The 20,203-nt window shown below is 49.1% G+C and overlaps 2 protein-coding genes across 15 annotated transcripts; one reads left to right on the top strand and one right to left on the bottom strand.

Annotated features, from left to right (window-relative positions):
• Positions 1-125: 125 nt before the first annotated feature.
• LOC120451352 (protein unc-80 homolog) lies at positions 126-14,925 on the bottom strand. 13 transcript variants are annotated; one of them, XM_039634979.1, is made up of 31 exons: positions 14,841-14,925; positions 13,892-14,146; positions 13,212-13,238; positions 12,896-12,916; positions 12,507-12,839; positions 12,154-12,453; positions 11,959-12,096; positions 11,592-11,905; positions 11,336-11,535; positions 11,089-11,270; positions 10,795-10,907; positions 10,529-10,546; positions 10,078-10,222; positions 9,534-9,969; positions 9,268-9,465; positions 8,575-8,917; positions 8,415-8,517; positions 7,738-8,355; positions 6,943-7,675; positions 6,745-6,882; positions 6,385-6,683; positions 6,149-6,327; positions 5,523-6,096; positions 4,878-5,435; positions 4,518-4,821; positions 3,507-4,456; positions 1,994-3,451; positions 1,374-1,542; positions 1,256-1,303; positions 648-1,198; positions 126-590 (listed from the first exon to the last, which is right to left on the bottom strand). In XM_039634979.1, exons 2-31 carry the CDS (start codon positions 14,135-14,137, stop codon positions 357-359), a joined length of 9,930 nt encoding a protein of 3,309 aa, XP_039490913.1. In that variant the 5' UTR covers positions 14,138-14,146; positions 14,841-14,925; the 3' UTR covers positions 126-356. The 13 variants fall into 13 exon arrangements, with proteins under 13 accessions (XP_039490913.1, XP_039490911.1, XP_039490916.1 ...); XM_039634977.1 differs by having other exon boundaries at positions 1,256-1,312; XM_039634982.1 differs by lacking the exon at positions 10,529-10,546 and having other exon boundaries at positions 10,078-10,213; positions 11,140-11,270.
• Positions 14,926-17,230: 2,305 nt separating this feature from the next.
• LOC120453015 (myosin light chain alkali) lies at positions 17,231-20,169 on the top strand. 2 transcript variants are annotated; one of them, XM_039637530.2, is made up of 6 exons: positions 17,231-17,358; positions 17,511-17,538; positions 18,584-18,889; positions 18,955-19,041; positions 19,402-19,448; positions 19,581-20,169. In XM_039637530.2, the coding sequence occupies exons 1-5, from the start codon at positions 17,356-17,358 to the stop codon at positions 19,443-19,445; spliced, it is 468 nt and encodes a 155-aa protein (XP_039493464.1). In that variant the 5' UTR covers positions 17,231-17,355; the 3' UTR covers positions 19,446-19,448; positions 19,581-20,169. The 2 variants fall into 2 exon arrangements, with proteins under 2 accessions (XP_039493464.1, XP_039493465.1); XM_039637531.2 differs by lacking the exon at positions 19,402-19,448.
• The last annotated feature ends 34 nt before the right edge of the window (positions 20,170-20,203 follow it).

Below are 20,203 nucleotides of genomic sequence, written 5' to 3' on the forward strand. Positions count from 1 at the left end.
CGAAAACACGACAAGTGATCACATCTCTGGCTCGATACCGATTGGCAACACTTATCGATAAGCAGTGTTATCAAACTTATTCAAATTCTGGCGCCACTTGTTACATCGTCAGTACTCATTATCAATTAAAAAGTGGAGCAACATTTAGAACGGCTACCAAGTACTTTTATTAGTTTCTAACTCTACCTATCATATACAAAAATGGCACACAATGGAAAACAACGATTCATCTATAAAACTCAACACCCAACAACTACCTTTTGCCTGTTTGACTACTCCTGACTACAAATTCCTGTTAAATTAGTGGAACCACTTGGGTTCTAAAGTTCGTAGGCCCGGTCGCCGTTCTGTGATTGTTAAATGAGCGTGTCCTCGTCCTGCCCCTCGAAGACCATCAGAAGCGAGTGCTGCGAGGGTGAGCGACCCAGGGTCAAGCCACCCAAGGATCCATCTGGCGAAAGCAGACCAGTCTGCAGACTGTTGTTGTCCCGATAGCCGGAAGTCGAGGACGTCTGCGAAACGGAGTCCCAGGATATCTCGCCCAGGGCCTTTGCCTGCGCCTGCGGTACCTGTTCCTCCTGCGAGGTGACCTATGAAGAACGTATGTATGAGGATTTCAGGGCCAAGTACATTTCTGCATCACTTACAATGCTCGGTGGCTCCATGGGCGTCAGACGACTGCGCTTGAGCCGGAAGGTCTTTCGACTGGCCGCCTTGGAACGCTGCAGGCGTGAGCGGGTATGATCCCCGGAACTGTCCTCCGCCGGGCTTTCCGGCGAGAGCGGTGTGGTGGATGTCTCCCCGGATGAGTGCCGGAACTCCACGGACGAAACGAAGCGCAGCTTGGGCGGCTGGGCCTTGAAGGGAGCCTGCTGCAACGACTGCGAATGCGAGAGATGCGAGGGCACGGCGGAGGCGGCACCGGTACCAATGCCACTGCCCGATCCATGTCCCGATCCGCTCGGCGTTGGCCCCACCAGCGTGGGCGCCGATCCTGCGTCCGCCTCGCCGCTCTGGCTCTCGCTGGTCGTCGTGTGCGGATCCCGGCCCGTGGAGCTGCTCGAGAGCGACTCCCGCGGCGGGTGCAGCGTCTGCTGCGACAGCGTGTCGCTGGGCGTGCAGATCCCGCCGGATCCGCTGCGCGAGTCGATCGGCACGGCGGAGACGTGGGAGTGCGAGGCCTGGCCCGTGGTGGTTCCTGTGAAGATAGATATAAGTGAAGGTCTTTGCTGCGACTTGTGTGCTTCAGCCGCACTAGTTGCCGCCGGAGTGTCGCTCTTCTTCTGCTCGGAGCTCTCGCGATCTGTGGAGACTGAAACATGAGTGGGTGTGTGGAGCAAAGATTGGGTTTCCGTCCGTTCCGGTCCCCTTACCGTAGCGTTTCTCCTCCAGCTCGTCGCGCAGGTCCCGCAGCTCCCTGGCCAGTTCCAGCAGCAAAGCTCCCTTGGACTTAATCCCGCCCTGCGGCGGAGTTCCACGCAATCGCTCCCGGATGATGAACTGCATGTGTCGCTCGTGATCCCCAATGGGTGGTTGCGATATCTGGAAGATATGAATCGTTAATGTGGTTCGATTTTTAAACGAATTTAGGAATATATTCAGAATGGCCAAAGGTCATAGGGGGGATTGCTTTTTGCGTATAAGTCATAGAAGTGCAAGTCGGAAAACTACTTGGTTAAGGCAGATATGGGTATCAAAGGATATTATAATCGGCTTACGGATATGCATCATAAGAAATTATAATATTAAGTAATCAAAAATGAAAACTTGAAATTCAGTTAGGGGAACTTGGGTTCATGTTACCCAGACACAACAAGCCTCTTGCCGCTCTAAATCACAATTTATCATCATTCGACTAGTTATCCCTTTAAATACGATCACTGCAAAGATGGTTAATATGTTTGGGGTCACCAGCTGTGACCATACACCCAAGGCAAATTCCATCGTTGGGGTCACCAAAGTATAATGGAATTGAAAAGACCCCGTTTCTTACCTTGTGCAGAATGAAGGGCAGCAGGACAATGTAGAGGGGCGTTCGGTGGGTGACCACAAACTCCATAAAGCTCCAGAGATCCGGGGCCGCCTCATTGCGCCTGCCGAGATCCCTCATCACCCGAACGATGCGGGGCCACTCGTTGGAGAGCCGGCTCTCGAAGCAGATACAAACGATGCGCAGGGCTAAGAAGGCGGCCTGGTAGAGGGACCCGGAGATGCGGGCTGGGCGCTTGGCATCCCGACTGCCGGTGAAGGTGAGTGAGCCGGCGCGTAGGTCGCCGGTAACCCGGTTGATTTGGGACACGGCCTGCCCGGTACGACCCGCCGGCGGACTCATCGCATTCAACACGGCAGTCAGCAGGAAGGAAACGTCCGACATCTTCAACTCGCCCACATCGGAAACGCCGCGGCCCGAGCAAACCTTCAGACACAGTGGCATTATCAGATGCATTAGAAAGCCCTCGGCCTTTTCCTGCGTGGCAAACTCGGCGCTACCGCCGCATATCTGGACCAGGGAGAAACAGTCCACGGGGCTGACCACCTGCAGGGCCACCAGACGCACCACGGCCGAGCAGAAAAAGGCCGGCGGATTCTGAGACATGAGCGCTGCTCCTGCGCTGGAGACGCCCTCGGGAATGCCGGGCTCATTGACGATCAGATTCTGCACCGTGCTGATGAGCGTTTTCATCTGCTGCCAGTGCAGCACGTACGAGTGCCGTATGATCGTCTCGTGGATGCCCTTCAGCAGTCCGGCGGCCGCCTCCCAGTCCGTATTCCTCCTGATCGATGGCTTCTTTGAGATCTTGAGGAACACCTTGTCGATGCGCCGTAGTATGGTGACCAATGCGTTGCGCAACGTATCGTTGGACCACTCCGCCCGTGGCAGAACCGCCTGCATATAGCGCTGCAGTCCACGACAGGCCATGGACTCCGGATCATAGGGCGACACCTTCAGCAGGGAGTGCGCGATGTCCGCCAAACGAATGTGGCACTTGGCGTCCAGCACCTCGGTGGGTTTCGTATCGCTGGGCATCTTCTTGGCCAGCTCTGCTAGACGCACGGTGGATTTCGTGAGGAAATCGGCCACCACGGAGAGTAACACGTCACGTGGCCTTCGGTACTCGGTGCGTATCATTTCCGAATCCTCGGCAGAGTCCATCATGTTCTTGGTGCGTGCGTCGGTCATGTATTTGGGATGTGTTTCCTCCTCAAAGTCCAGGCCGGGTGAGCAGGGAGGTCCTCGGCTGCAGTTGCGCTGCGAGGAGCCCTTGTGTTCCGGACTGTTCCGATACGGCCCGTTGTAGCTCTTGGCCAGACCCTCGCAGTTGTGCACCATGGTGCGTATGGCCACCGCCAGCTGGAGGATAATATCGCGCTCCGACTTTCCCTGCAGCGGAATATAGCTGGGCGACTGGATCTGTTGCAGATAGCAGGGCAGAATGGCCTCCAAAATGATCTGAAAGGATTAATGGTTAGTGGGATTTCTATCTAGATCATAAGTATGGACTCACTAGCATTTGGTATCCCCGTGTGCTCTCTGCGGAGTAGGACACGACCATGACACATAAGGTAATGCAATCCAATACCGTGACATCGTCATCCTCGTCATGGTAACAAAAGTCGATGGCCTTGAGGGGCTTGGGTTCCTTGACCAGCTCCGCAATGTTGAGAGGATCCGGCGAGGGATCTTCGAGACTGAGGAGCAGGTTGAACAGGCAGCTTGACTGCACTTTGTGAGCTTCACCATACGTGCCATCCTCATCCGTATCGAGAATGGCGGAAACGGAACCAAACATTTGCAGGATAAAGGGCTTGCGGTTGAGCAGATAGAACTGCTTTACCGCATACTCAATGGTGGTGGTGATCAGCTTGTTGGTCTGATGCAGGGAATAGACTTGCAGCAGGGTGGGCATAATCATAAAGTAACCGTTCGTGGAGAAGATGTTCTTGAAGTTGAAAGCGGCGTTGATGAAGGTAGCCATCACATAGCGCATGATGCACGAATCTTCGGCGTGCAGAATGGAGGCGCCGGAAAGGACGTTCAGAAAGAGTTGGATGTCCGCTGAGTACGCAAAATTCCCAGCCATGGCCTCGAACATGCGGGCGATCAGACGCACCCACATGAACTTGTGCAGGACGTCCAACCCGAGCAGCACCTTTCCGTACTCGCCACCATGGTGCAGATCCAGATCCACCTCGAGTGCCTTGCGCGGAAAGGAGGGCAGCTTCATCAGCTCCTCGTGCAGGAACACCACCCGCTGCACCACCATGTCCACATTTTTCAGAATGGCCCATGTCAAGTGCACCTTGCCGATCTCCACAAACTTCTTGGTGAGCTCCTGTTTCTGGAGTGCCAGGAAGGACTCCTCCGGACGCATAAGCATAAGACGCACCTCGGGGTATTGCGATCTCTTGAAGAAGTACAGATCACGGATGTACCAGTTGGGGTTGAGGATTTTACCTGAAAGATGTCAAGAAGTAACAAGTAACTTCCTTTAAAGATGATCTCACATCCAACTTACTGCTCTTGTAGTCCACTAGACAGTAGTGAGTGGTGTTCTTTTCATCGATGGGATAGTAATCCAAGGCCTCCTTGAGCAGCTGACAGAAGAGAGTATCCTCCTGGACGGGAAATTGAGAGGGTATGTTGTAGTCATCGTCCGCTGGTCCGTGCACAACAATCTTTTTGGCTGCGGGCACATTGGCCGTTAGCAGAATGGATGCATCGCATTGCTCCTTACGCAGAATCTGCTTCAGATCCTTGAACATAATTCCATGGACCGAGTGCACCACCATCCAAAGCACCGATAAAGCTGAGCCAACAAGCTAAAAAGAGATGTTTCATGAGTAAACCATTTATATGCATGAAATGCAGTGCCCACCTCTTGCTTCAGTTCGTTGGAAGATCTGACGTAGAACATGATGTATCCTATAATCGAGTTGTAGAGCGCAAATGCCGCCTGTTGTGGCAGACGGGGCACAAATCGGATGAGGTGTCGCAGGAGCTTGAACATCTGATCCTGGCGATCGCGCGTCAGACGCTCAAAGACATAGCGCAGGAACAGAGCTGACTCCTCCACCAAGCAAACCCAGATCACCTGGTAGGCAATCTCATATACCGCATTGCCATCCGATCCAATGGCCGCGTCGTCCAGGCAGCCAACGATCTGCATCACGGAGGAGCAGAGAACGGAGGGGAAGAGAGAGTGGGCGTGGTGCAAGTGCGAGGACATGCGGGTGCCATCGAGATCCTCCTCGATCTCATGGTCCTCCAGTTTCTCCATTCCGGGCTCATGAGATGCCTGTTGGCTGATAGGTATCATGGTGATTAGGAAACTGTGGCGCTCTGCCCGCTGTTTGTCCCTCTGCTGGCGCAGGGCATTCCGGATGGCCTCCGTCTGCTGCATCTTCCGGCTCTTGGTTGCGGTCACCAAAGATCGCTGAAAGGTAAAATGGCATTAGACCATTAACAAAGATACCCTCCCGACTAGTACATAACCCAGGGTCTCCGCGGCCTTCTCACTCACATGTCTATCTTGGTTCAGGGTTACGTCCATGTCCTTTGTCTGCTGCACTGGCATCCAGGGTGGATCCACCACCGGCAGACTTTCGATGCCAATCTTGGGCGAGGGCAGTGTGAATTCGATGCCACCCGGTGGCACCTTGAAGGTCACATCGTGGGCATTCTCCTCCATTCGTGGCCAGACATGGAAGCGGCACTTCCACAACACCAGATAGCGCTGAATGGCCCCAATCCTTATGTCCGGATCCTTGTGCTTCAAAGCCCTCTGCATGATGTCGAAGGCAAAGTTCTGGGCCTTCACCGAGCCCATCAAAAATACAGCGGCACTTGAGGTGGCCGTATCGTGATTGGTCTCCAGGAGCAGTTCCCAAGCGGCGGGCATTGCCTCGATGACCATCTCCTCGGTGAGCACAACTGCGCCCTTTAGCAAGGTGGCCAGCGGAAAATGGAACAAGTTACGTATATGAATGCGGATAAACTTCAGGATGGGTGGTTCCTCCTGCATCTTCTTCTCTTTTTCCTGTCGAAAAGCTTTGGCCAACTTCTCCGCCATTTCCAGGTCAGGATCATCACTAATCCTGTAAGCACTTAATTAGCAAAACATTCGGATTACATATGGATATCACCTACCGGTCTTTGCGAGACAAGCTATCCTTTCGCTTGGACGGGGATGTCTGAGTGGAACTCTGTTCCGATACCTTCCTAGTGGAACGAGCTCGAGAAGTGTGTGGCTTACTGGACGTGATAATTGTGGGCTCGACATTGGGATGATCTGCATCGAAGGTGAATCCAAACTCTTCGCCATAAACCTAGCAAATAGTAAAATGTTTTTAGCTCAAGTTAGACCTCCATCAAGGATCTCTTACCTTTCTGGTGGCTTTGACCAAGCGAGTGCAGGATCGCATGTGTCGTTTGTAGCAAAATGGATGGCAGTATCCTTTGTGGGTGCAGTAGTAGTTATAGCTGGACATAAGATCGATGATTGCTTTAAGCCATGGCATATTCTTGGCCGTATCATCGTTTTCGTTCGAGTCCGTGGGCGACTCCGGCTGCTGATCGTCGCTGAGAATGCCCGGAGATTCCTCGCCACCACTGATCATGCCCTGCTCCGAGGTGTCACTGCGATCGGAGAGCGAGGACACCTTGCGACGTGATTGCATATTGACTGTAGGTATTTAAAATAATAAGTTTAAGGTAAAATAAAATTATTTCTAAGAGTTACTTACAATCGGTTTCGATGTCCTTGCTGTCCTTGGTGTTGCGACGAAGCTTCAGCGAGCGGCGCTTGAAGGATCCTCCCGTTGTGGTGGCAGTGCCCCTTCTCAGCAGGAATGGACGAACAGCCGATGCAGTGGGTCGACGTGCTGGGTATAAAGAATAATATAAATGATTGATATATGCATTTAAAACTTTACAGATGTTACCTTCCTCCCCCTCCTTGGTGAGCGTTGTGTTGCTGCTGTTCTCCGACTCATTGTCCGGTTCGTGGAGCACGAAGGATATCTTTCGCTCCGACTGGCCGGCGCCATCGTTACCGGCCGCTATCGACTGCAGGCTCTGGGCGGAGGTCTGCGAGTGACCCATGGAGCTGAGGGCCATGGACCAGCGGCGATTGGCCTCGCGGTACACCTTCTCCCAGGGCGCCGGCTTGTCGCGATGGATCAGCTTCGATGTCTTTGGTAGCATCAGGTAGGTGTCCCTCAAAAACGCAGTGATCTCGAAGAGAAGCACACAGGCGATCAGCTTCAAGGAGTGTGGGCAATCATTGCCGTGGGGATTCACCGATGTTTCGTCCAGAAAGTCCTCCTCCTCGTCCTGCTGCAGCAGCTCGCGCTGCTTCTCGGGATCCGTGAGACTCGCATTGACCGCCTCGTACTGCAGTCGCTCCGTGAAGAGGATCTCCTCTAGCCGAGCGCCCACCATCTCTGCCCACTGGTGGAACATCTTGCCGGCTGCCCGTTGCAGGATGTGGGTGCGTCTGGCGCTCGTTTGGCTCACCTGCTGCTTCATCTGATTGAGATTGATGTTTGCACCCGAGGCCCGGTAGCTGCCCACGTTCTGCTTCATCCAGGCGGGCCACTGACCCTTGTTGCACAAGTGCACAAAGTGGGCGCACTCCAGCAGAAAGGTGGCCCTGGCCACGAGTGGAGCTTGTGGCTGCGGAACCAAACAGAAAGTTGATGAAGTGACACTCAACGAGGAGTGGTAGGCATACTGACCAGATCCAGAACGGCGGCCACCAGCTGGGGATCGGGAAAGGAGCCGGGGGCACAGGTCTCCAGCAGGAAGGAAAGCCGCAGCATGCCCACGCGCACCGGTTCGGTGGGCACCAGCTTGCGCTCCTTGAGGATGACCACCTCCGACTCCCGCGGACCGTCGCACATGTCCGAGGAGCTGCGGCGACTGAAGTCCGCCGTCTCCTCGATGCCGCCCACCTTCTTCTTGCCCTTCACAATGCCGCCGAAACGGTTCAGCCGCCGCTCGACGCGTCGCTTGGCGCGCTGAATGGACCGCCCAATGCCATCGCTCGACCGGCCGCGCTGGATCTTCAGCGAGGCGTGCCGCATGAACGTGGAGGAGATCTCCGGATTGAGCGACCCGATCTCCAGATCGATGGACGATGCCTCCTTGGGCGTGCCGCGGAACCAGCGCACCAAGCCGCTGAGCCGTCCCAGCGAATTGCGTTCCGAACTGGACGTGGAGTCGGATAACAGGGCGCGTTCGCTGTGACGCGGTGTCAACGTGGGTCGCACTCCGGTGGTCCTCCGTCGGAAGTTGCTCAGTGGCGATTGGCTGGTCTTGTAGTGCTCCTCGCAGGCCTCCGTCTCCAGCAGGCTCTGAAATGTACGAGGCGGAAATGAGCTTCAGATTGGGATTTAGGAATGCTGCTCACCACGGCGCAGGCGGACGAAGTGCTGCGTTTCTTCAGGAGAAGACGACGTTGCGAACGATTGTCGTCGTTCTGCAGACTCTGATTTGCATTGGCCTGCGGAATGTGTCTGCAAAGTATGGATTTGAATAAATGAATCTTCTACTATGTGATTTTGGTGACTTACCTGATCACACGAGTGGTCTGCGCGGAAGGACCCTTCTTGTGGGGCCTTGGAGTGACGGCCAGGATGCCACTGAGGGCCACCAGGCGAAACGGACCGCCATGGGCGCCCTTCACATAGGTGACCAGCTGCCGGATGTCGCAGTACAGGGCTATATTCTCCGGACCCTTCAGATCCTTGCTGGCCTCCACAAAGCGGCTGACCAGCGGCTTGAAGACCGCACCAACCACCTGGGCCTCGGCGCCGCCGCTCATGCCGCCGCTAAAATTGGTCGAATAGCCGCCCTGACCTGGTACGCCGCCAATATCGGTGTTAGCATTTTTAAATCCACTCTGTCGTTTATGAGCTATTGCATCATCATTTCATACATACATACATATATATATATATACAACGTATTGGTGGTGACAGTCAAAAGAATCGGGAGGTACAACAACTCAAAAGCATTAGCAAAATTCTTGGCATGCATAATGGGAAAATGGAACCACAAACAGCATGGGGGATGCGGATTCCGGGGCCGGAAGAGCAAATCAAAAGGCATAAGAGAAGCCCAACACAAAATGGCCAATGGAACTCATAAGTCTGGTTGGATCGAGTATTAAATATGGGGTTTTTTGGTGCGCCTACAATTGGTTGGCATCCAAGCCCAGCATTTGCGGTCTAGCCGTTCTGGCCAGCAAATAAGTGAACACTTACTCAGTGGCGACAGCAGCGAGCTGGGATCCACGCAGAAGGCCAGGAAGGCATGGAAGTAGTCGATGAGCTCCGGCAATGGGGATGTCTTTACCATCTCCTGCATGAAGCGCTTGGTCCTTTGACCAGCCTGCCGCAACATCCTGGACAGGATCTTCTGGCATTGGTTGCGCAGGAAGTCAGCAGGTGGCCCACGAACACCTAAAAAATATATTAAATATAATTAATTGATAGTGGAATTCATTTATAGCTGAGTAGGCTCGACCTACCATCATTGCAACCGTGTGGACATCCCAGGACCTGCAGAGCTCTCCTCGTAATGCTCATCGAGATCTCGTGGGCATGCTCACCCAACTTGAGCACACCCATTTCAATCAGCAGCTCGCAGATGTTCAGACCCGCTTCCAAAACGCGCAGTGAGCAAACCTGTGCCGGATCCCGCTTGAAAACATTGCTAATGGCCAGCAGGATAATCTCGTAGTCAATCCCACCATCGCGGGTTATGTAAAAGGAGGAACCCGGCGCCTCCGACTCATCCACGCCCGTATAATCGATGTGGGAGTCCGTGTGGGAGCGCAGCATTTGGCCACGGTAACGGGTGGTGGTGCTGCCCATGCCCGTACTACCATTACCACCTCCGTTTCCAGCCATGCCAGCTATACTGCCGCCATTACTCAAGGCATCCAGCTGGGAGTCAATGGAGCCCTGTACGAAAATAATTGGGTCTCAGCAGTAGTTCATTCATTATCACATCCTTGAGTGCAAACTTATTTTGCCAAGGACAAAACTTGCATAACAATGATGATGGCTCACCTGACGCTTCATGTAATCGGGCGAGGGTGTGGGCGTGTGCTCCGTAACCGTAATGATGGGATTCCGGGGATAGAAGGCCGTGGAGCGCGGACAGGTGGCCTGCGATGGCCGTGGGGCCTTGGGTGGCTCAACGTATCTGTAAAATCTTGTATTTTGTAGGATACGTGCGAGAAAGCGTGTGTGTGTCATTAGTCAAAAACGGCGTGCGGCAAGCTGAGGGATCAGGGGTGGTTACTAGTGGGATAGCCAGGTGAGATAGTTGGAGAAAGATAGTTGGGTGAAAGGTGAGAACGTAACAGGCTTGGACAGGTGCCAAAAGGTTAGCATACAAGAGGTGGTACTAGTTAAAGGAGGAAAACCCATCATGGGCATGGAGCACATAAAGCATAGAGTGTTTCTTCGAGATCCAGATACAAATCATAGTCAGTTAGCTTGGTAGACCGAAACTCACCCGCTATCAAGCAGACAGCTGGTTGTTCATTGGAGAAGAGTAGTACAAGGCATAGGGTATAGAATATATAGCATTAGCAAATAGCTCGACAGCAAAGAATGAGTCTCTGAAGAGTGTGGAATTTCGAGAATCGTTTGGCAGTGTCACCTGTATGGTATGCATGGTATGGCATGGTATGTGTGTTATTGGTGTCTGATGTTAGAAGCCTGATTAAGAGTCAGTCGTATTCTTTTGAATTTGGCTAGCTGGGTGATTTATATATTTACCTGAGACTGGGCATGGACTTGCCCTTGATCAAGTTACTGGCTGGTTCGCGACTTATCATCGAGGCCGATCGCGAGAGCTTCTTCTCACCCGTGTCCAGGCTGCGATGGTACTCCTATATGATAACATAGAACAATATTACTATCGATCAGTGTGCATTTTGGGTACATTTAGATAACATTCAACTCTCAAGCCAAACAAACACCATTTAAAGTGTAACATTTATATGGGGATTATAAGCGGGAGCCAGGCAGAAACACTTAAGAACATTAAACATAAGTTTTTGCTCCGCTTACTGCATGTTGCAGTGGTGTCTTGCCATTGGCTGAGTTTGTATCGAGGCCTACTTTTTCCAAATTCTTCTCCGACTTCGAGAACATCTTCGTCTCCACGAAAGCCCGAAGATCAGCCATCTTAACGCGTTTCTTCTTCTCACTGCCGCGTCTTTCCGTAGTGCTGGGTGCACTTTGAGGTTCCTCTAAAGAGTTGGGTTTAAAGTATATATAAGAAATGGTGATAGAACCAGTAGAACTTATAGCTTACCTGCCACACAGGCTGTCACCGTGGGCGATGGATCTGGTATTTCAATGTAATCCTTAACCACAGAGCTCCCTGGACTATCGCGACTATTGCTGCCGGGTCCCTGGTACAGTGAAATCTCGATTTGCGGTATGGGCAAGGAGTTCGAGCGCTTGCGAGGTTGATTCAAAGTGATGGCCGCCTCCTCGCCAATGTCACTGAGTCTGAAATGAAATCTAGGTAAGGTTTACCCTATGTGTTAGTTATTCTGAGATCCCACCGATTGTATAGATACTGCAGGCTCCAGAAGATGCCCTCCTCCTGCCAATGGGAGATGAAGAGGCAGCGGAGCACTGCCACATCCAGGAAAGTGGCCGCGGACACATCTGCCTTGATACTTTCCGACTTATCCGAGTCCGTCTCCTTTTCGATGGAGGCACTGCGCTTCTCCTTCATCGAGGCACCGCGCATGAGTTCCTGCTGATCAAACTCGAACTTGGTCGAAGGCATCTTATCCTTGTCACGGGAGTTCATCGACTGGCGACTTCCTCGGCGACTCTGCGATTGTTGCTGTTGCAGCAGACTGGCATCGGCCTGATAAACAAGATACTCTAGAGATTACTTACTAACATCGTTTATGAGCTTACCGTAAAGAATGAGTTATCCATAAGTTGCGGCGCCGAAGGCAGCCTGAATATGACCACACGTTCATCCTCCACGCTGGAGGCTTCTTCTGGTATGGTTTCGGGAAAGGCAAACTCCTTGGGCGAAGAAACCCAGGAACCCTAGATGTAAAACAAGTTCACAAACAATCAATTACTTCAAATTTGTTATAAACAAACCTCCTCGTCCTGCCTTCCATAGTCGGAGATACCGCTCTGTGGCGAATCCGGCTTGGGTGACATGGCATCCGCACTGAGTGAGTGCTTTCGTGCTGGGAAGACATCAGTGGATCCTTTTGGAGTGGGTGCACACAGCAAGTTGCGAGCCTTGGGCTTTACGGGTGCTGTAAAACATGGAGCTCCGGGTGCACGGTTATCCCACATTCCCTGCCAGAGCTTAATGCCATTCTCCAGGCGAAAGTTCTGGAAATCCGATTCCTTTAGATGGTGTATAATAGGTGCAAATAGGTACACAAAGAGCTGAAAGGAAAGGGTATTAATTACGTCTATATATTAGCATAGTTTTAACATACCGTTATAGTTGGCACAGAGAACAAGTACTGATCAATGGACTTCGACTTGGGTTCCGCCGCATCTCCCAAGCCCAGATCCTCGCCGCCTTCATCATCGGCACATTCCTCGGCGGCGTAGAGCAGGATCCACTGCATGGTGTAGAGTAGTTTGGTCTCCACAGGACCAATAGCCTGCATGTCCTTGACGCGATTGTAGAGCAGAGCGGCACAGGCATGCATAACATGTGGCAGAGCTCCTTGCAACAGGCGCCATCGAGGAATCACACCCAAACCCTTTGTGAGAGGCGGTGACAGCCCGAATTGTATGTTCTGCACAAGCACTTTCTCAAAGGACTGCCAAATGGGTTTCATAAATAATAGATTACAAACCTATTTATTCTTAGACTCACCTTGCAGGCTTCCTTTGACTCCTGAGCATCGAAAATAGGGCGGAGAAATTGTTAAATTTATAATAAAACACCTGAAGCGCATATGTTTTAAAGCTACCAAGTTTACAGCAAAATAAAGGGGTTTTCAGACAAACGAAAAACAATCTTAAACATAGGTACATAAAACATTTAACATATACAATATAAAGGGTACAAAGCTTTTAACCTCAATATTAAACATATTTTTCATGTAATATGCATTTAGTTAAACATTGAGCAAACAAGCTTGAGAAAAAAAAGGGGGGGTTACTCACTACTACAAACATTTATAACTTACATGGTGTCCCGGTGCATGTTGACAAAACTACATTCAGATTCAGACAAATTGCGAAAGATTTTACAATGTTAATTTGTACAGTTTGTCATTGTAGTTGTGGTTTTAGTTGGGTTGTGTATAAAGCATACTGAATGTACTACACACAAGCGCAGGAAAAGTTTCCAAGCCTACATTAAGCTAGGCAAAAAGTGTAGCATACTTTTTTGGGCGGTCATTAAATCATTATGTTCTTAGCTGTATGAAACTTTTCCTGGCCTGGTGGAAATGGAAGACAGGTCTGTTGTTCAGTTCGTGGAAGGTGGCCGTGTTAGTAGTTGTTAAAGAAAAATAAATCGAATGCAGGAAAGTATATAAAACATCAAACATCAAAGTTGGGGCTCAAATTTGGCTTCCAATTTTCCATGATTTTGGCTAAGTGAAATCAAAAGTAGAAGACATTGAACACAATTTTTTTGTTGGTCTTTAATACGAATTGCTTGTGCCAATCTGAATGCCAATTTGGTTTTGGGTTTCGTTATGTTACACAGTCCATCCTTACAACAAACACGCATAGCGAATATACAGCACCCATTCTTGTATTTGGGAAATTTGGTTCCTTATTCTTGGCCATCTTAGCTCTTTTCGTTTTCTATCTTTGGCAATTGACTTGGATGTTGTTGGCAAGCCCTGTTCAAACTCACCAGACAGGTAGACTCGTGCAGTTTGCCCAACTTGGGCCGGATGAAGGGTGCTATTTGCCGCCAGAGGAATGTTTGCACGGACACCGGCAAGCCGAGGTCCTGCAGTCCACTGTCCTGGTCAAAGTCAAAGTCATCGTTGTTGTTGTTCGCCGCATGGCTGTTGTTGTTCGTCTGCAGGTTGTTGTTGTTGGTGGCGTTGCTTGTTGCTGCTCCCGTTGCGGCTGTCCCCGCGGCATTGGTCACCATGGTGGCCAGCTGGAATGGCACAAGGACACAAATCAAATGGCGTGCAACAGCTGGCCATGCCAAGCCATTCATAAATCCAAGCTTCGCTGGGGGCATTAGCATATATGTGCAACAGGTGTTTGCGTGCGCAGGCCCAACACGCTGCTCCTGTTGATTTCCATTTTCTATTTTGCCCAGCGACTAGGTCAGTGCCACCCATGGCAACTCCCCCGCTGCCCAAAAAAAAGCCGACCAAGATTTCGGTCCTGGGACGCTGCGCAGAACGCAGACTCCGCATCCGCGGCGAGAACGAGGCGACTGGGTTATAGATACAGAACTGGGTTTCTGGTATACATGCTAATTTGGGGCAAAAAATTTTCACAGACTTATATAACCCGAGCTGGGATTGTGCAAAATTTCACTTTTTCCGCGTTTAATCGCTGTCGCACTGTCAATTGTTTGCCACTTGGCACACACTCAAATCAAACGTGGCCCACAATTCGCTTGATTGGCGCCGCACCCACTGGAAATCGCTTCTGGCCATCACTTCTTCACTTTTGCCAACTGGGCTGGGCCCCTTGGACAGCCACTAATTGCAGAGCCTTTCTGGCACACGAACCCTGCAGCACTTTTTGTTTGATTTCAATTTGTGTATTTTGGCCGTTTTTGCCCTTTTCTTCTGCACTCCAAACTGTTTTTTCTTTGTGGTCCTGCAAGGACTTACCTTGATTTGCGCGTAGCCAGTTGCGGATAACGTTTACTGCTGGAGCGTTCGGATGCAACTGAGACAAGCGTCGTTAACTGACGAGCACTGAGCTCCCCGTCGTTGTTATCCTCCGTTGGCCATCGTTTCCAATGCCGACAGCAGCGGGCCAGCAGTGCGTATACAGGATATTTTGCCGAGAAACCCACACACACAAGCGCAGAGAGTCATACCGCACCACCCGCACTCGGTATTAAGTATACGCACTGTATGGACGACAAAAAGGCTGCTCTCCGTGTACGGGGTGTCCTTGCACTTGTTAGGGAATGCCAGAACACAGTGTCCCATCGAGACACCCTGTTTCTGAAGCACACTTATCAATGATAACAAATGCCAGAGGGTGGGCATTGCGTATACGCCGCGGGGTGGCCATTAAACTCCTTTGTCTTCGAGCCTCTGGGGTGCGACTGCGAATAAATAGTGTGGTATTGAAGTAGTAATGGCCAAACATAAGTCGCTGTCCTTTCGGACTTGAGTGGAAATGAAATTTATAGCCTTGCCTTTGCTCCCTAATTAATCTGCCAGCTGATTAAGCACACTTTGTTTTACACTGGCTAAGTCCTTTCTAAAATGCTTTATACTCTTCCTATTTTGTAATTTAACATTGGTAAAAGAAATTTAATGCTTTCTAAAATGCGTTTCTATTTAGTAGTTTAAGCTTTGATATATATATTTAAATAACTTAATTACCAGCGCACAAAGCCCATAATCCAAAAGTTGTTTACAGAAACGAGTTCTATAAATACAAGCACATGATTTCAGTCTCAAGGGCCTATTTATCAATGACTTGCGCACATTAATCTGCGCAGATTCGTGACCACAATGGGCTGCTGATAGCAGCTGTTCAATCAAGGACCAAATCGGCCTAAATACTCATGCACCAGTTACTGCCCCGGCAACAGGTGGCCCCAAGGAGTAAACAATAACAAAGCCAGGGAGGCTGCGCGGCCAAAAGCCGAACCGAAGGCTCAATGGATTGAGAAAAAGGACGAGAGGCAGGATGTCTCAGAGAGTGGGTCTGATGAGCATCAGCCGGATGCTGGGCACACAGCTGGGCTCGAAACTGGGTCAAAGAAAGGCCTGTCTGAAGGCACAAACACGTACGTGTGTACATGTACATCCATATAGAATGTCAAGGACATGGGTACATGGAAATGGGATGTGCCGGTAGTGCCAATGGCCCGCCTGGCTTAATGGCCACTTCCTTGCCAGATTTGCCGCCTTTAAAGCACCTCGCTTACCCTTCAGGCTTGATCGGTCATTATATATGTGTGTACCTACCACCACCCATTTACCTATGCAAACAATTCGAGCATTCATTTAGTTGTTGCTGTACATTTTTGCTCTGAATACGCTTCGTGTATCTGTGTCATAGTTTTTATAAATAGCACGCATTAAAATGTTGTTGAGGCGGCCGCACACAAGAAGAACACAAGAAGGCGCCTGAGGGGCCAGTGGTGCGCCTTCTATGTAGATGAGATTGCCAACGAGGAATAGAGCATTTTGGAGCATGTATAATGTATAAATATTGAAAAGGCTTTCAGGTGTTCTGGCGGTCGGACAAACAAGAAATCGGGCATTTAACACCCCCACATACTGGCCGGCTGACAAAACATTTCGAATGATAACAGGCTAGAAAATACGTACACGGGGCTTGCCAAAAAGACGATCAGGGTCGATGAGTGTATAAATATATACATGTATAGGCCAAATTTATAGTTTAGTACATAGTGCCATCGAAACATCTGAACATCTAAACATACCCCGTAAAAATGCCAGCATGGAGGAGCAATCTATTGCGCAGCGCTAAACAATCAGTTTCCATACCCAACCCTCCTGAGTGTGAAATGTTGCCCAGAAAATATTATCTGCAAAATCATCTGTAACATCGAATGATATTCAACACTATCCGGCTGGGAATGCCACTAGCGATTATTATTTTGCCTTCACGAACGAAATAAAATAGAAGCTAAAAAAAAAATCCACAGAATTGCCGAAAAAAAACAAAATGCTTAAAAATAGACCGCCTAGAGAGCGGACAACAAATGGCTCTGGCTCCATAGGAGAGCCCCAATATCTGGTGGTCGGTCGATGGTCCATGGGATCCCAAAAAAAGAGAGAGGTGGCATTCGAAAAAGTTCCCCAAGATGAAAGTAAATTCTTGCCATCGCACATTCTACTGCGTATATTTTGGTGTGTGTGTATAGCCTTGCGCAGGAAAAGAGCGAGCGTTTCGTCATCCATTCGTTATCGTATTCGTATTCGTATTCGTTTTTGAATTCGTTTTTGAATTCGTATTCGTAGCTACAGCTGTAAATGTATCTGTATCTGCATCTGTATCTGTAACTGAGTGTTCGGCGATCGGCTGGTTGGCTTTCACCTCAGAATTACCTTGCCGTACTGCCGCTGACGAATAACGTTCAGTCGAGACCGAGCTCATCCGCGATACAGTTGATTTTCGCATCAAACAGACAAAATGGTGAGTGCCCCAGTCGGCCAAGGAATCTTCACACATCTTCCACCAATATCCAGTGATATATACTGTGTATATATGCATCAGTTGAAAACGCCACCCTTTTGCACACTCGAATTAATGCCAAACTCTCAAATCTTTTTCGATTCCGTTGACAGGCTGATGTTCCAAAGCGTGAAGTTGAAAGTAAGTTAAAAAAAAACCAGCACAAAAAGGATTATCTCTAACCTCAAACGAAATCCATCAAAGTTAAACCATTAAATCAAATTCAATGAAAGAGGTAACAGAAAACCTAGCAAAAAGGACTAAAAACCAGCGAAAAAAAAATATCCATAAAAATACAGATTACATAATGTGCGCGTGTGAGATACACAACAAAGAAGTACACAAAAATCGGTGAACATATTTCGTAATCACTTGGAATATATCGCATACATATACGCGTGCCTATATATAACACTATGCGGAAAATTTTCATTAAGGAATGCCATCGTCTATATGCATCGCCTGATCTATTTTCATCGATCGTCGGGCGACAGAAACCGGGACGGATAAAGGTTGCCAACACAATTCCGGTAGCGAAAATCTAGTGCAAAGTTAAGTTTATCGAGTTTATAGAAAAGCCGCGGAAAACAATGAAAATCGTGTGTGTATATGTCGCGAACCCGAATACGCGCGATCGTCATCGAGCCGAAATGCTGGTCGCTTAGAGATCTAATTTTGGCCAAGTTATTTCTTCAGATTTATTTTCGATCAAACGCACAGAGAAAGAGAGGAGAAAACTACGCGACTTTGTGTGTATATATGCGCCTATATACTCTATATACTGTGTATATAGCGCAGACGAGGGCGAAGGCGTTCGGTTCGGGTGTCGGATTACGTATACGTAGTGTGTTCTTGGGGCTGGCAACTCTCCCAGATCCCCGATCCCCAATCCCCACTCACGCATACACACACACACACCGAGTAGGCAATGCCCAGCCATGTCAAGATTTTCATGATGACCAAAAATGTGCGTACCAGAAATTTCAGGGTTACCACATCGACCCCGTTTTCGAACTGAAAAAAAGGGTGGTCAACACCCACCGCTGCTAAAGTATTTTTACAACAATTAACGAGGCAACCTAATCAAAATGAAAAAAAAAATATATAAAACAATAATTTAATGGGATTTACGTTTGATGACTTACGATCATGCAATGCAAATGCTAATCGAGTTCCTTTCGCGCAGATGTCGAATTCGTTTTCGAAGTCATGGGCTCCCCCGGTGAGGGCATCGATGCCGTCGACCTAGGTGATGCCCTCCGCGCTCTGAACTTGAACCCCACCTTGGCGCTGATCGAGAAATTGGGCGGCACCAAGAAGCGCAACGAGAAGAAGATCAAGCTGGATGAGTTCCTGCCCATCTACTCACAGGTCAAGAAGGAGAAGGAGCAGGGCTGCTACGAGGACTTCATCGAGTGCTTGAAGCTCTACGACAAGGAGGAGAACGGCACCATGTTGCTGGCTGAGCTGCAGCACGCCCTGCTGGCGCTTGGTGAGTAATCTACTTGGATATATAACCCCTAGGATATCCCGCTAAATTATTGTATTTCTTTACAGGTGAGAACTTGGATGACGAGCAGGTGGAGACCCTGTTCGCCGACTGCATGGATCCCGAGGATGATGAAGGATTTATCCCCTACTCTCGTAAGTATTCGTTCCTTGAACGACCCTGATTTGATGTGTTTTTTTTTATTTGTTCATATACGATTTGTAAACGCCGTTTGTCTATTCCACATGTCACTCTTTGTCTGCGCACAAACCAAAAAATCCCCACCATACTGCACTGTGCACTTTGTATCCACCAACTCGACCTGAAAATCAAACCAAAAAATCCAAAAAAAAAAACAAAAAACCAAAAAACCAAAAAACCCAAAATGTGTGTATCCATGTTTGCGTATCCATACCATCCAACTCCCGAATGTCAAACGTATGGTCTCTGCACGGTGATTGCGTCTTGTTTACCCACCGTTTGTCGTCGATCCACTTGAAATTGAATGCAAACAGAGTTCGTCCAGCGCCTGATGAGCGATCCCGTCGTCTTCGACTAAACAGTAAGTAGGGATGATGGCTGATGGATGATGGAGCCCCAGGCCCACTCTTATGATGTCCGGATGTCTACTTGTCCAACGAACTTGTAAATTCACATGCTGATAATGCCCGTTTTTACCCTTTCTAATCCACAGCATTCCTCGCCAGAATGTGTGACAGACCTGATCAGCTAAAATAGTTGAAAACAACAGCTTCAAACCAACTACAACAACACCAACAAACTTTTAGCGACAACCATTCTCCATAGATGTTATATTCATCGCTAACTCTCTCTATCTCTCTCGTATATTATTTTAATTAAAAATTACTTCTGCTACTACAACTGCAAAATTGAACTTCAAGATAATATTATTTTTTAAAAAATAAAAAAATTTAAATTATAAAATAACGAAAACAAACAAAAAAAAAAACTGAAAAATATTCAAAGTTTTGTGCACCATCATTTTTTGTTATGAATTATTTTGTTAGTTCAGCCAAATGCAAAGCAATAGTTAATGATGATTTTATATGAGACGTGAATAAACCACATAGCAAATAATATAATGTTTAGGCAAATTCAACATCCGAAAGCGCCCAAAAAGGCAGTTAACAAGTCAATTGCGGCCTTTTTAGCCTTCTCAGTTTACCATGTGAATGTGTGAAAGTGAAATAAGTCAAATGTATTTAAATAAACACTAAGAATAATTGTGCCGCCTGCCTGTAAGGTGTTGCACAATCAATATACAAGAAAAAGATCAGGGTGGTGGAAAGGTTGGGA

This window comes from Drosophila santomea, chromosome 3R (genome assembly GCF_016746245.2).
Source record: "Drosophila santomea strain STO CAGO 1482 chromosome 3R, Prin_Dsan_1.1, whole genome shotgun sequence".
In the NCBI taxonomy this organism is placed as follows: Eukaryota; Metazoa; Arthropoda; class Insecta; order Diptera; family Drosophilidae; genus Drosophila; species Drosophila santomea.